This window comes from Argiope bruennichi, chromosome 3 (genome assembly GCF_947563725.1).
Source record: "Argiope bruennichi chromosome 3, qqArgBrue1.1, whole genome shotgun sequence".
NCBI classification, from domain to species: Eukaryota; Metazoa; Arthropoda; class Arachnida; order Araneae; family Araneidae; genus Argiope; species Argiope bruennichi.
The window spans coordinates 117,973,588-117,987,783 of NC_079153.1; the positions used below are offsets into that span (position 1 = coordinate 117,973,588).

At 32.6% G+C, this 14,196-nt stretch overlaps 1 protein-coding gene across 2 annotated transcripts in view; it reads left to right on the forward strand.

Moving 5' to 3' along the window:
* The window catches only part of LOC129964099 (solute carrier family 12 member 7-like), a 615,365-nt gene that overhangs the window by 561,670 nt on the left and 39,499 nt on the right, over positions 1–14,196 (forward strand). For both annotated transcript variants that reach the window (XM_056078781.1, XM_056078782.1), the window contains exons 3-7: positions 415–528; positions 10,704–10,850; positions 12,564–12,618; positions 12,707–12,837; positions 13,610–13,845. In XM_056078781.1, coding sequence (XP_055934756.1) covers positions 415–528; positions 10,704–10,850; positions 12,564–12,618; positions 12,707–12,837; positions 13,610–13,845 — 683 coding nt within the window. The remainder of the gene's footprint in view (positions 1–414; positions 529–10,703; positions 10,851–12,563; positions 12,619–12,706; positions 12,838–13,609; positions 13,846–14,196) is intronic.

The following is a 14,196-nucleotide window of genomic DNA, read 5'->3' on the forward strand; positions in this document are numbered from 1 at the left end:
TGTAAATCCTACATCAGTTCCCTCGGTCCTTCCCCCTTCCTTTTCCCCCAGACTTCTTCACATATTGTCTATGATATCGGCGATTTCACAACCATAGAAGCTGAGGGTAGATGAGAAGACCTTAAAGATAGAATTGATCCTCAGATTGATTATATTACTTAGACGAAAAGAAATGAAATTCTGATGATTTCTTGAATTTCACAACCTATATGAAAGGAAAATATGATCTTATACTTTACATATATACCTTCGGTAAGCAAAACGATATTAAAAACTATTTTCGCATTTTATATGAACTGTATCCTCTGTGAATGCATTACAAGCTAAAATAATTCGCAATAGTTCTTTTTTATAGAATTTATATTATGATTGACGATTTTAATTGATATTAAACCTCAACTATTTGTTTCATAGGAGGAAATGGCGGAAAGACCCCACGTGGCCAGTCTGCTCAACACCTTGGCCAACTATGACGTCTCTATCCCGACCGTCGAGGATCAGCAGCAGGAAGGAAAGGCCGCCCCCAAGGTGAGAAAAATTTTCCGTTTTGATCTCAGTGTGTAAACTTTTGTCGACAAATTATAATGATTTTTTTTATTGCATTTGTTAGCATAAGAAAGTGAGCAGTTGTTTGTAAAAGAAAATTTGTGCTGTACTGAATTCAAAATTCAAATGATCTTCTGCCAAGAAATGCTTCTGGCAGAAGATCTTCTGCAACTAAAAAATTCCTGTACTTTCACAATAAAGAATGCCTGTTTTTTAATTAAAAAAAATATTTGCTTGCATTTAGATTGAAAATCCTCACAAATTCGCCCATTTGTTTGCGAATTCTTATAGGAAAGATTCATAACAGTTTTCTTTCAAATATAGCGGTTATTATTTTTTATAAAATAAAAAAGTAGCGAAAATGATTCGAATTTATAATATACTAGGAATTAATCAAAATTCAATAGTAAAATATTTTTCAACAATTGAAATAATTGCAATTTTTCCGTGCTTTTCACAATCTCTTAATTTAATTTCCGTTTCATTTAAGAGTTTTAATTTTTTATAGGCATTTAATAACTTTCAAATTTTGTCAAACGTTTTAATATGGTCCTCTATTTACACTGAAACCCTTCATTTCGTTCAGATTATCAGAGAATTTCTAATAAAATATAGAATAATTTTGATCATATCGGCATTCTTTTAATTAACAATATATTTAGTTTCACTTAAATTTTAACAAACTCATTTTTATTTTTACAACTATATATGTCTGTGTATTAGTTTACATTATTAAATCCTGCAGAGTAGAACTTGCAGTCTGATGTAGGGTTATTTGAAGATGCTAAGAAACTCTCTTCACATTTCCACTGTGCATGTTATCTCAGAATTGTTAAGAGGGAAATGTAAAACGCTTTCATAAAATAATTGGTTTCTCTTTCATATTATTAAAATTAAAATCTGAAAACATTTTTCTACTCAAAATGTCTTTTTGCCGGCGTTCTGGCATAGCGCTTCTTCCTCGTGAACTGGACGTACCTGTTCGGAGATAGTTATTATTCTTTTGTATTCTATCTGTGAGGTGTGTGAATGTACCACCCCACCCTCCCCCAGTAAAAAGTGGTCTAAACTCAGTGCAAGCGAATGTGACGCATAAGTAGCAAAGCCGTACTAGTTCCTAGGCCCTAGATGGTGCTACTGAAACAAGAGATACTCTGTCGGCTTAAAATTGCTGACTTCCTCAGCGGGCTTGTCTATGACAAGTGCCATAAGAAACAACAACAGTATTCCACCCAAGCCATCTTTGTGTGCGAAAATTAAAAAATATAAAAATTATTAAAAATAACATTTAATTTGTGTCATTCAGAGAGCTGACATTGTAATTAGAAAATTTGATCCCATAATTCAACAAGTAAAGCTTTTGCGACTTGAAAAGGATTTTAAACCAGCTTGGTAGATATTCAGATAGAGTATTTAAATAAAATAAACTACTTTCTGATCTGATTCGAAACTCTACTGACAGACGGCATGGAAATGCCCTAATTTCAAGTAGCTTCCTATTTCTCTAAACTTTACTTGAAAGTAAATTCACATAATTCATTTTAAATAAAAGTTAGTTAACGTCATTTCATTTTAAAGTATTAACCTCTGAACAATTCTACTTTATAGTCTTACTATTTATTGAATATGGAGATCTGAGTTTAGGCAATAATGGCAGACTAGTATATAATTTATTTGAATAGTATAAACTTTTACTATATATAAGCTTATTCTGCTACTAATGATAAATATAAAATATTGAACTCTTATTCCTTCCAAATATCTAACGTGTCCCAGACTGAAGTTTAGAAAATCTGACCATTCAGTTAATTCTGCTTAACTTCAAATATTCCGAATTCATCGGACGTTTGTATGATAAATTATGTAATTCATGTCGATTTCCAGCGTTGCTGACTGTTTCAATGAATTAATGAACTTCGATTACCCAATAATGAAACAAGTTTCTGACGATAATGGAATTAAGCATAGTTTTCTACAATGTGTAGTGTTTTATTGCTCTTTACAAGTCATATTAAAATAACTTACTATTTAAAATCTTCTAGTTAATTTTTATCTTCATAAGTGTAAATTAAAAGCATTTTATTAATATCTAGATATATATTTACAAAATAAAATCTATCATTGCTACAGTTTATAGGACTTTTTTCAGCATAAAATGTCATAGGTTTTTCCTGATAGTAGTAGACTGCATACTTCATATTTTAATATTTCAGAAAAAAAGAAAAAAACTAGCTTTTATGTGACTATTCATTTAATTTCATGCTACAGCTAAATTGTCTAGAATGGCTATTCTGTCCCTTTTATAACAATCTCGTTCGATTTGTTGCAAAAGTAAACAGTAAATCAATTATGATAACTTTGACCAGACTAGATTTTTATCAAATTTCGACCTTATTGAAAATTTATAATCTCGGAAATGTAGAGTCAAACGGAAAAAATCACCAATATGAGTAGTGAAAACTTTCATTTTACTTTTTAAAATTAAAAGGGGAAAATAGGTAAATAAATAATAAAAGCATTTTGAAAATTAGAATTTAAAACATATAACATTTATGAATATTTGATATTTTTACATGCATTTTGTTTCAAAATGTATTTCAAATACTTTTCGAAAACTTACGTATTTCATGAAGTTACAAGATTCGCTCTGTAGAGTTCCTGATAATAGGTAATATAGAGCTTCAAATTCGTTTGCAGCCACAAAAGACTACAGTCTTGATATAAGAAGTTTTCATGTAGCATTGATATGTTATTATCGATATCACTAGATATTCAATATGGCATCATTTTATAAAAGACTATGGTTCGCTTGATCGCTGACTAGCATGCGCATGTGATCACAAAATCCACACTTCCAATTTTAACACACTGATTTCTCCTTGAAGCTTTCTGTTGAGGTTCTAAATATTGTTACGAACCTGTGGTGATGCTTCCCAGCATAGTTGGTTCCATAGGAGGTTCCAGAGCTTGGCGACAAACTTGGCGACCATTTGGAGACTTGGCAACGAATTTGGCAACTTTGGCGACAAAATAGATTATACCCGAAACATCGGGAATTTTCCCGATCCGTCCAGTAGGAACCGAGTTACGCCTCGAACGTTCCTTATTGGTTGAGAGGCTTCTAGCCCCGCGTCCTGAGACCTATAAAAGGAACTGCAGCTACCGGGGAGTCGTCGTGAGTTGAGTGGGGAATTGAGTCGTCGTATTCGGAATCGACGGTAAAGAACTGGCCTTTCAGAGATTAGCAGAGCAGCGACGGAGTCAAGCTAGTGCTGAATTAAGCTGTGCGCTACTGTCTGCAGTAGAGAGTCTTGTTGTATACTGCTGTGTATGCTGTTGTATGCTACACCTCTCGGCTGAAGATAATCGTCTTCTGTGCTGTATATAGTTGTCGTCCTTGTGCTGTCCTGTGTGTCTTCGTGTAAATAAACGTCGTTGTTTTATTTTCTACTGCCGCCTGCTGATTGAGCGTTCTCCACACCATATAACTTCCGCTATCCAAACGAACCCCGGAAAATTTCGTAACAATATCTATTTTCGGAAATTTCTGATCTAACATTGTATGCCTAGAAATAGTTGATGATTGAATTGCAAGATTTGAAACTTATGCTTACTTTCAACTCAGAAGCAATGAATAGTACAGGCAAAAATCCAAAAAAAAAAAAAATACTTTTTTAGAGGAAACTGGCGATGCCACCTCTGAAATTGTTCTTTCATCGAATAAGATCGTTTGGCGACGATTTTTCCAAAACCATTCAACGAAGTATTGGGATTTAAACATAATAATCACAAAAAAATATTCGGAAATCAGAATTATAAAACTTTTGATACTCTCGTATTGTGTATATGCCATAGAAAAGTCCCTACAGAAAGTTTTTAAGATTTAAAATGAATTTCAAAACATTTTGAAATGGTTTTAACAGCAGTAGTAATTAGAGATTAAAAAACTCAAGACTGAATCCTTTATTTCTCGATGGACCATTTCCCAATAACTTGAACACGCTTCTATTTTCCTCATATAACAGAGGTTTTTTTGTGTGTATGTTATCTTGACGATATGCGTAGCAGTAGATGGTAGCTGAAGGCAAAAATAAAATTAATTATCAAATAAATTTATTACGTTATAGTTACTTATTATGCTTATTCTGGTTATTCAGCAATAAAAATTAATTTATGATTCGAATATTAAATAAAAAGTTGTTGGTAATTTAATTCTTGATTCAAAAGACGCAAAACATTTTGTTATATCGATTAACAACAGATATTTGATGTGGACAGCATGTATCACATGGATGGCGAAGCAGTATCTTAGGGGGGGGGGGGGATCCTGGCCAATCCATTATGGGTATGCGGGCTATTAGCAATAAATAGAGCGTGAGCCCGCTTACACAAAACAAATTAAGTTGCTTCAACAGAGGCTTTCAGACGCAGCGGTTCTTACAATTTCCTGCAGAACAAGATGTACTAAAATCTTTCTCATTTTAGCGTTCTTATCCTTGGCATTTCTAGATCGGTACTGAAAATCACAGTCGTTAAAACTTTACTTTTTATTCGAAATTTTGATGAATTTCTGCGTTTCAAACCTTCCTGGATCAACAAAAAATGCATTTTTGTAATTATGTCTGTCTGTATGTGAACATATTAACTTACAAATGTTTCGAGCTAGAATTTGGCATGTGATATTTAAACCAAATTTATAGATTTTTTTAACCAAAATTTGAGAGAAAATTTGGTTGGTTACTAGAGTACAATTGAAGGCGATAAATACAAAACGTAACAAATTGGATGGCTGAATTTTGACACGCTGATTTAGCGGCTAAAGTGGGAATCGTATCCTGTTTAGGAATATATCCATCAAGGGGTTGACCGTCTAACGATCTGTTCCTTGGCACGCACTTAAACACAATAACTCAAAAACACAACTTGGATAAATAAAATTTGGTACTCAGTTTTAGCATTTAAAGTGTCGATTCTTATCGAATTGTGCATCAAATTTGAGAGAATAGATCGTTGTCAGTCGTTATTTTCACATACATGTAAGAGTGATAACTCAAATACGTTGTGACAAATAAGTGAAATTTGGTAAATGATGTAATAAACTAGTAGTTCTATGTCAAAATGTGATTTCAAACTGTCAAAAAAGAGGAGTCGGAAATGCATATTCTATTTCCCGTACTATACTATGCTATTTACTACCTGTGTAGGGCTCTGTAATGGTTGTAATAATGTAGGGGCGAACCGGAATTTAACCCCCTTCTTCGCCAAGTTGCGATAACGCGCCAAAACTAGCAATCTTTATTATGCACTATGATTGGACATCCACTCCCTCGCTTTTGAACATTTCGCAAGACTGTTGTTGGCGATTTTTGAAAATTGTGCCAAGCAGGGGGTTAAACTCCGGTCGTACCTAATGTAGGTTTTTTCTGACGTTCTCAATTTGTATACGGAGAAAAAATATACTTTTTTTTTTTTTTTGAGGATGTGCGAGAAAGTTTCGCTCCTACTGGTTCAGATGTAATCCGTACTATTTAGTCAATTCGCACATGTAGACTTGGCTTCTGTAAATGCTGTCGTTCATAAGAAGTGCCTTAACTTAGATGGTACTAGCAAAAATGTTCTGTCACTCAATATTTTAAGGAAATAAGTGATTTTTTTTAAGTTATTTTTCGGTAGCTTATCTTTATTTGTGCCTTTTCATTTCTGCGTCATCATTTTCAATTTAATAGACTACAGTTAACTAGAAAATTTTCTATCTTGTTGTTTGATGTCAGCATCTACATGATTCTTTTCGGCAACAATCAAACTGTGGAGGTCGCTATTAAATATTTTAGGTACAGGCAAGGCACTTTAATCAAGTATAAAATTATTTACGAAATATTTACCATCTCGTTTTGAAGTTAACAGCATCGAATCATACTCATTTTAAAGCAGGATGTTAATGATCCCAACCGTTGTCAAAAATAAAAATAGTATGATAAAAATAAATATTTAAAACTAGTTACAAATGCCAACTGGCTGGTTCACCCAGAATATTAATTGGAATTCCTTTTAATTAAACCTTTTATGCATGACTTTTACTTTGTCCATGATTCCTTTAAACTAATAATTCAAGCGTCAAATTCTGATAGGCATTAGATCTTAGTTATTTTAATAATTTTTCTCTTTATGTTTCTTTTTAAATGCATAGTTTCATGAATGAATGAATAATGCCTATAAAATGACTATAATGGATCTGTATCATGCCATTAAATTGTCCGAAAAATCAATCTCCTAATTAACTGGCGTCTTTCATTTTCTCATGCATTTATTTCTCTTATTCCTTGTTCAACCTGTTATGATAGTAAAGGTAATTTTTCTTTAGTCTTCAACAACGGAAAGATGTTAAACAATTAAGTATTTAATAAAAACAATGAAAGGTTTCATTTTAACTATAGTAGTATGTTGCAGTGGTGAAAATTTTTTAACACACATTTTTGAAAATTGTCAAACCTCAGGAAAAAAATAAAGACAAATATATAATTGATAACATTAAACAGAGATTTGTTGCTGTTAAATTTAAAAATGATGCAAAAAGTTTTTGTTCAATAATATTTTAGGAAGTTATCGAGTAAAAAATGTCACATTTTCGTTTAGTTTTTAATCAAAATGTTTTTAAAAAATCGCTCTGAGGTGTACATTTTAACACTCCAAGATATATTTATACCTAATTTGGTACTTCGAGGTCAAACGGCTTGGCCTCTAAAGTACTAAAACATATATTTTCTTTTATTATTTGTATAGATTAAAACATATTCTGAGCTGTTAAATCCCCTTGCTTTTTAAGATCAGGAATATTTATGATGCCATGAACTTTTATTTTCGCATTATATCACCATATATAAACTTTCTGGACTGACCAAAAGATTAATAATGTAAACATATAAACATAAAAGTATGCCAATATTTTTTTAAAAATAGTAATAGAGGAATTAAGATATCCAGCTTAATTGTGCACAAAACAAAAATCACTAAAAATACAGGGTTGACAAGAAATAAGTTACCCACTTTAGAAGGCTCTAAACTACGTTCTATTGGTCCAAATAAGATAAAATTTTAACTACAGATTATTCAGATGATGCATTTTACATTTATTAATTTAAAAAATTTAGTGCAAAAGTTCTCCAACAGATAGAACTGTAAAACAAATGGCATTTATTTGCATATAATGAAAATGTGAAACATAATTTGCGTTACAGCGCATGTCTGTTACCATTTTTCTTGGATGAAAAGAAGGCGGATTCTACGTGAACATTAATTTCTTCTCTGTTCGCCATACCTACGTTGCAAGAAAACGCGTTACTGGTGAAATTGTTCTACCAGAACAAATAAAACTCCGTTGCAACTCTAAAGAAATTTCATCGTATGAAGAAGATACGAAGAGGTCCAATTTCTCCAGGTGCCCTACGCAAATGATGCACAAATTTGAAAAAAAACTGGACAACTTGGCATTCTTCCAGGTAGAGGACGAAAAAAAATCTCGTCTTCCAGCGTCGAAAATGTTGCGACTGCCCTCGTTGAAGCCAGCAGTCAGTCGCTGCATAATAGTGTGAGTTTGCCAGTTGTTTCCCGTGCTCTGGATATGCCTTATTCAACTGTACAAAAAAAATCGTACGGCATATTTTGCATTTTTATTCATACAAAATCAAATCTGTGCACCTGTTGCAGGACGGGGACTTTCTTTGGGGGGATGGGGCTTTTGCACTTCAGTTCCTTTCTCGAATTGTGATCGACATAACCTGGCCATGGAACATTCTGTAGAGTGATGAGGCCCACTTTCGCCTCAATGGCCAAGTTAACACCCACAACTGTTGAATTTGGGCAGAGGAAAACCCTCACGTTATCCAAGAACAACCCTTGCATCCTGAAAAAGTGACAGTATGGTGTAGTTTTGCAGCTACCTTTATCATTGGACCGTATTTCTTTGAAGAGATAACTTCAAATGGAATCCAAACCTGTTCCGTCGCAGGACAACGGTACCATGATATGCTGAGGAATTTTGTAATCCAATTTTTCTACAGTGTAGATGCCTTCAAGACATCATTCTCATACAGGATTGGGCACCACCTCATATTGATCGTCGTGTAAAGCGATTTTTAATACACAGAAGTACGAGACACAGTTCACAGAAGTACGAGATATCAGCCGTCATTTCCCAATACTCCTCGTCCTCGCTCGCCGGACATCATCCCTTGTGACTTTTGGTTGTGGGGTTATTTGAAGGACAATATCTACCTTCAATGCCACTATCTCTACCAAATCTGAAGGACAACATTCGGCGTCATATTCTTAATATTCTGGCAGACACTCCGGTCATCTATCGAAAATAGGTTCTCCGATTGAAGCATATTGTTGAAAATGAAGGAGGGCATATTGAACAATTGTAATTTTACTTTATTAAACAATTATAAACCATATTAAATGGTTTAAAGTGTATTACAACGCCACACAACAGTGAATTTTTGTATCAATTTTTTTTTAATTTAATAAATATAAAGCGCATCATCTCAATAATCAGTAGTTGAAATTTTATCTCATTTGGATCAATAGAACGCATTTTAGAGCCCTCTGAAGTAGATAACTTATTTCTTGCTAACTCTGTACATCTAAAATAAAGTATTATAATCATAATATCACTTGTTAGTATGTTTCCAAATAAATAATACTAATACCTCAAAACAGTAAAAAATTTTAAGTAAAAAATATTAGGTAAAATGAAATTGGCAACATGTTATATAATATGTTAATAAAAATCAACTTGTAATTTTACAAATATTTATTATCTTAGAAATTATGACAATATAAAGAAAATATCATTTGGATTCACATGAACATGTTTATAGCTTTATAGTATTATCGAGATATTTTCCAAAATGTATAAATATTCTTCATAAAAAAATTGTTTCAATCTTTGGCCTGATGAAAATGTAAATTTTAAACATTAGATCAAGCTTTAGTTTATGCAGAGACTGGTATAAATTTCAAAATAATCAATGAGATATCTATCAAAGATTTGCATTAAAAAAAATTAATGTCGTTAGTAGTTTGTCAAGCGAAAATATTTTTTTCTAATGTTATTTTATAAATTTTCTTTTATACATAATCTAGGAGATGAAAAACGAATATTTTGGGAATATATTAAAGCTGTGACATGTAAAAGACAGGGCATGGAAAAAAATTCGATGTTTTTAAAAATGGGGAGATAGAATGCGTGGGCAATTGAATACATTAGAATATTTTATAGGATCTAAAATTCGCTTCCAGAAAAAGAATGTATGAACATCTGTTGAATTATATAATCACTTAAGCTATGATATCATCGATTCAAAAATAAATAGTGAATAATTTTATCATCTATACACAAACTGATAGCGAATGAAAACATTGTACACACAAAGAATATAGAAAGAAATTTTATGAAATGATTTACATTTCGGAAATTAGAATTTAACCTCAGTTTGCAAAAGATTTTTAAAATCTGAAATGAAATCAACCTTTCTACAATACGGAGTTCTCACATCATGACTTCAAATTGTTAGAATGTCATTGAAGTTCTAAAGTACTTTTAAATAAATTAATTTTAAGAATTTGAAGTACTGCCAGTCCTTCTATCTTGTGGGGTTCTTTTAAAAAAAACACATTGCTAAAATTTGTAACAGCTTCCGAGCAACAAAATAATTAGTAGTGCATTATATTAAGACCTAAATTTGAATTCCTTTGATGTAAATTATAACATAAATCAAATAATAAAATTAATGAATTTATTTATGGAAATAATTATTTATTAATAATTAAACTTTAAACACTTAAACACAAATACCAAATTAAAAACAATTAAAATTATAGATAACGAGGAATTGAATAGAGACAAATCTTTAAAATCAATATATCTTAATAGATATATTGATAATTAAAAAACACACTGAAAGGAAAGAAACGGTTACTGGTTATAAAAGAACAAAATTATGAAATTGAGTATCAGTATCAATCAGTAACCTGATGCGATAAAACAGTTATCAATCTGATTTTTCGATTCTTCAAAATCACAGTGATAATTTTTTGAAAGATTAGTTCTTCGTTCTTTTCTAGGCAATAACTCTTTTTATTCTCTTGTTTTCCAGAAAGCCAATCTCGGAACGATAGCCGGAGTCTACTTACCATGTATTCAAAATATTTTCGGCGTCATCTTTTTCATTCGATTGGTATGGATTGTGGGTACTGCAGGGGCGATCGTCGGTTTCATCACTGTCTTCTTGTGCTGCTGTGTGGTAAGCAATTCTCCTTTCTGATACTTGCTTGCTGTTTTTACCAAACATTATGAGCAACTGGGTGATACGTTTTAAAAACTTACATCTATGAGCTAAGGCAACGAATTCCTATTTTATCATGGGTACTGTTATATCCTGTAACAGTCAATCTTCAGAAGTTGCTTTTTTCCTTTAAGAGTGACCTACAGTTAGTTGCCATGAATAAAACCCATGTGATCAGGAGGGTGAAATGAATGGTAAAGAGAATATTTTCAGCTACTAACACATTAATCAGTATTACACATTAAAAAAATTTTTGTTCTTAGATTTACTATACATTGATGGTTTCTTTTGAAATTTTGACTTTCTCTGAAGTGGATGTTTAATGATTAATTCCCAGTTAGTCGTTTTGAATAGGCTTTGTGCAAGTTGAGGTTCGAACTTACAACGTTAGGGTTCGGAGCCACGTAACAAAGCCACTAGACAAAAGTGTACACTCATGTCCGGAAGTTGTTATCTGGCTTATGAAGTTACCACCACAGCTTCATATGGAAAGTTGGTTAAATAAATCACGGTCAATAGGTGGCAAAAATGGAAGAAAAAAACCTTAGCAAAACATTGGGTATCCTAATGCACTGAGTACGTGACTTTGGTGGAAATGTCTTTGAAAAGGCAACAGACCGAAGAGCTGGCTCATCAACATGTACAGGAAAAAACTGTTAGGTCCACCAGTGTACCTAATATTTTTTTGTATTAACAGACAGACCTACCTACTAATATTAATTGCATTATTCCTGTTTTATTTGTATATCTCTGAAATTGTGTATGATGTCTATCGAACACAATATCAGAAACTTGCAAATGAAGCAGGAATAATGATGAGCTGGTGTTAGAAAATGCTATGTATACAATGGCTCTTTGCTTTATTCTTCTCTGTAAACTTACAATGTATACTACCAGACACATTTCGATGTCCCAATATCAACAGTTTTTTTTTTTCAACATTTCTTATTGCATTCATTAAATCTTGTTAAACGCTGAAAATATCATATTGAAATGAGAAAAAAAAAGGATTCTATTTAATTACGGATTTGATACAATCCAAAATATATTTAAATATAAAATTTATTAAAATTCAGAAACTATAAAACAATCAATTATTTAAAAATTTTCACAATCCAGAACTGGAATCATCTTTTTTGTTACATTAGAATAACATTATTTTATGGAAGATAAAAGTTGAATAGTTGAATTCTCATCAATTTAATTTTTTCAGAAACTTTTAAACCTTATAATACAAATCATTAATCAAACAAGAAAAAGGACAAATGCTTGATACTATTTTCAATACAGAATATTGAATTGAAAAACGGGATCGCAAAGTCTAATATGGGATGCCTAGTCGCTTAAATATAACTCAACATGAAATCTAACATACTATTGTAGATTTCATGCGGGGTGGTCTGGTGGTAAGACTCGGCTTCAGAGGTAGAAGGTTTCAGGTTCGAGACCCGATTACACCGAAGAACCGTTTTGTAGCGGGTATTGTACACATTAAATCCTTCGGGATCAAACGTCCACCAGCTAATGTGATGTGGTGCGGAAGTTTGGAGAGGGGAGTGCCAACTCAAGTGTCATCAATAATATAATTTGAACTGAACTGAGCTGACATAATGTTAGATTTCTTTATTCAAGAATCCCATTTAAACATATTTTTTTTTATTCTTATTTCAGACTTTCACGACTGTCATTTCCTTGAGTGCTATTGCGACGAATGGTATAGTACCGGGTAAGTGACTCAATATGACTGAGAAGAAATTTTGAAAAGAAAGCGTCAGTTGAAAGGGCCTACTCATAACTTTTCTTTTCTTTCACAGCGGGTGGCTCCTACTTCATGATATCTCGGTCCTTGGGCCCCGAGTTCGGTGGCGCGGTAGGAATACTCTTCTACTTAGCCACGACGCTGGCGGGTTCCATGTACTTGGTAGGAGCCGTAGAGATATTTCTGGTAAGTACTCTGTCACATTTCATGTCACCATACCTTCGCATACACGATGTTTAGATTCATACTACGCACATGATTTTTACCATATTTTAATGAAGCCCATTAAAATTTTAATAAGAAATATTTAAGTGCATTTCTTAATTTGTTAACAAAATGCAGTTTTTAAATCTTATTTTATATTATCATTCACTGACAACAGCCGTGGTCTGGCCAGAAAGTTTAGAGTCCATCACCGGTATTCAGTGTCAGTCATACGGGTTTGACTTGGCGCATAATGTGGCGCATTTTTTTAGGTTGCATGGCGAAAAGTATGTTAAATAGTTAACAATGGAATTTATTTTTTTAAATTTCTCCAGTCCCCCTTTTAAAAAGCGAGCAATTAAGCATATACACGACGGACACAATATAAATGGTTGTATAGTAAAATTTGCAAAAAAATCATAATAAAGTAAATGATATTTCTTTTTATTGGATAAAAAAATTACACATCAACCTCGCCAAATTTGAATTTTGGATTTACGAGAATATATGTGAAGCGTACTTAGATAGTTAAATCGCCATATTTCATACGATTTTCCCAAAGAATAAAACTATTATTGTTTGTTTTATTTGTGTTAAGACTTGCTCAACTATTGTTTAAAAGATATCTGTTGGAAGGTGCGAATTAGACACCCTTGTATTAAGTGATGAAATGTCCTGCAATTTATTTTTACTTGCATATTTCTTTATAATATTCTTTTCCACTATAATAAAAGCAATTTTCATGTTATCTCAGAACTACTTAGCACCGCAACTCTCGCTCTACGGCGACTTCAGAGACGATCAGGAGATCATGTATAACAACTTTCGGACGTATGGCACCATTCTTCTCGTACTGGTCGGCATTATGGTGTACATCGGCGTAGCCTTCGTCAGCAAGCTGGCTCCCATCGCCTTGCTCTGCGTCATCTTGTCTATCGTCGGTGTCTACGTGGGGGTCTTCGTCAATATGGATGGAAAAGAAGGTGTCGAGTAAGTTTACTTTTCACTTAAAAAATATTTTCTTAAATTATGAGTCCCTGCCTTAATTAGAGTTAGTTTTGGATGAAAAAGTGATCACCAAATTGGGATTTAAACAAGCTATCGATTCTTCTAACAAGGATCATATACTACATTTCAGGTATAGTATATATTCTTTCCAGATATACAGAAAGATATACCTTGTAAAGTGTTCTGAAGTTCCTTGCAGATATATAGAAACAGCAAAATTCGTATACTCAATATAAAACACACAAAGACGCACAAGATGCAAACGATATTATTGACAAAATAAAAATTAAATATTTTCCATCAAAACGCCAATAATTTTTTTAATTTTTACAA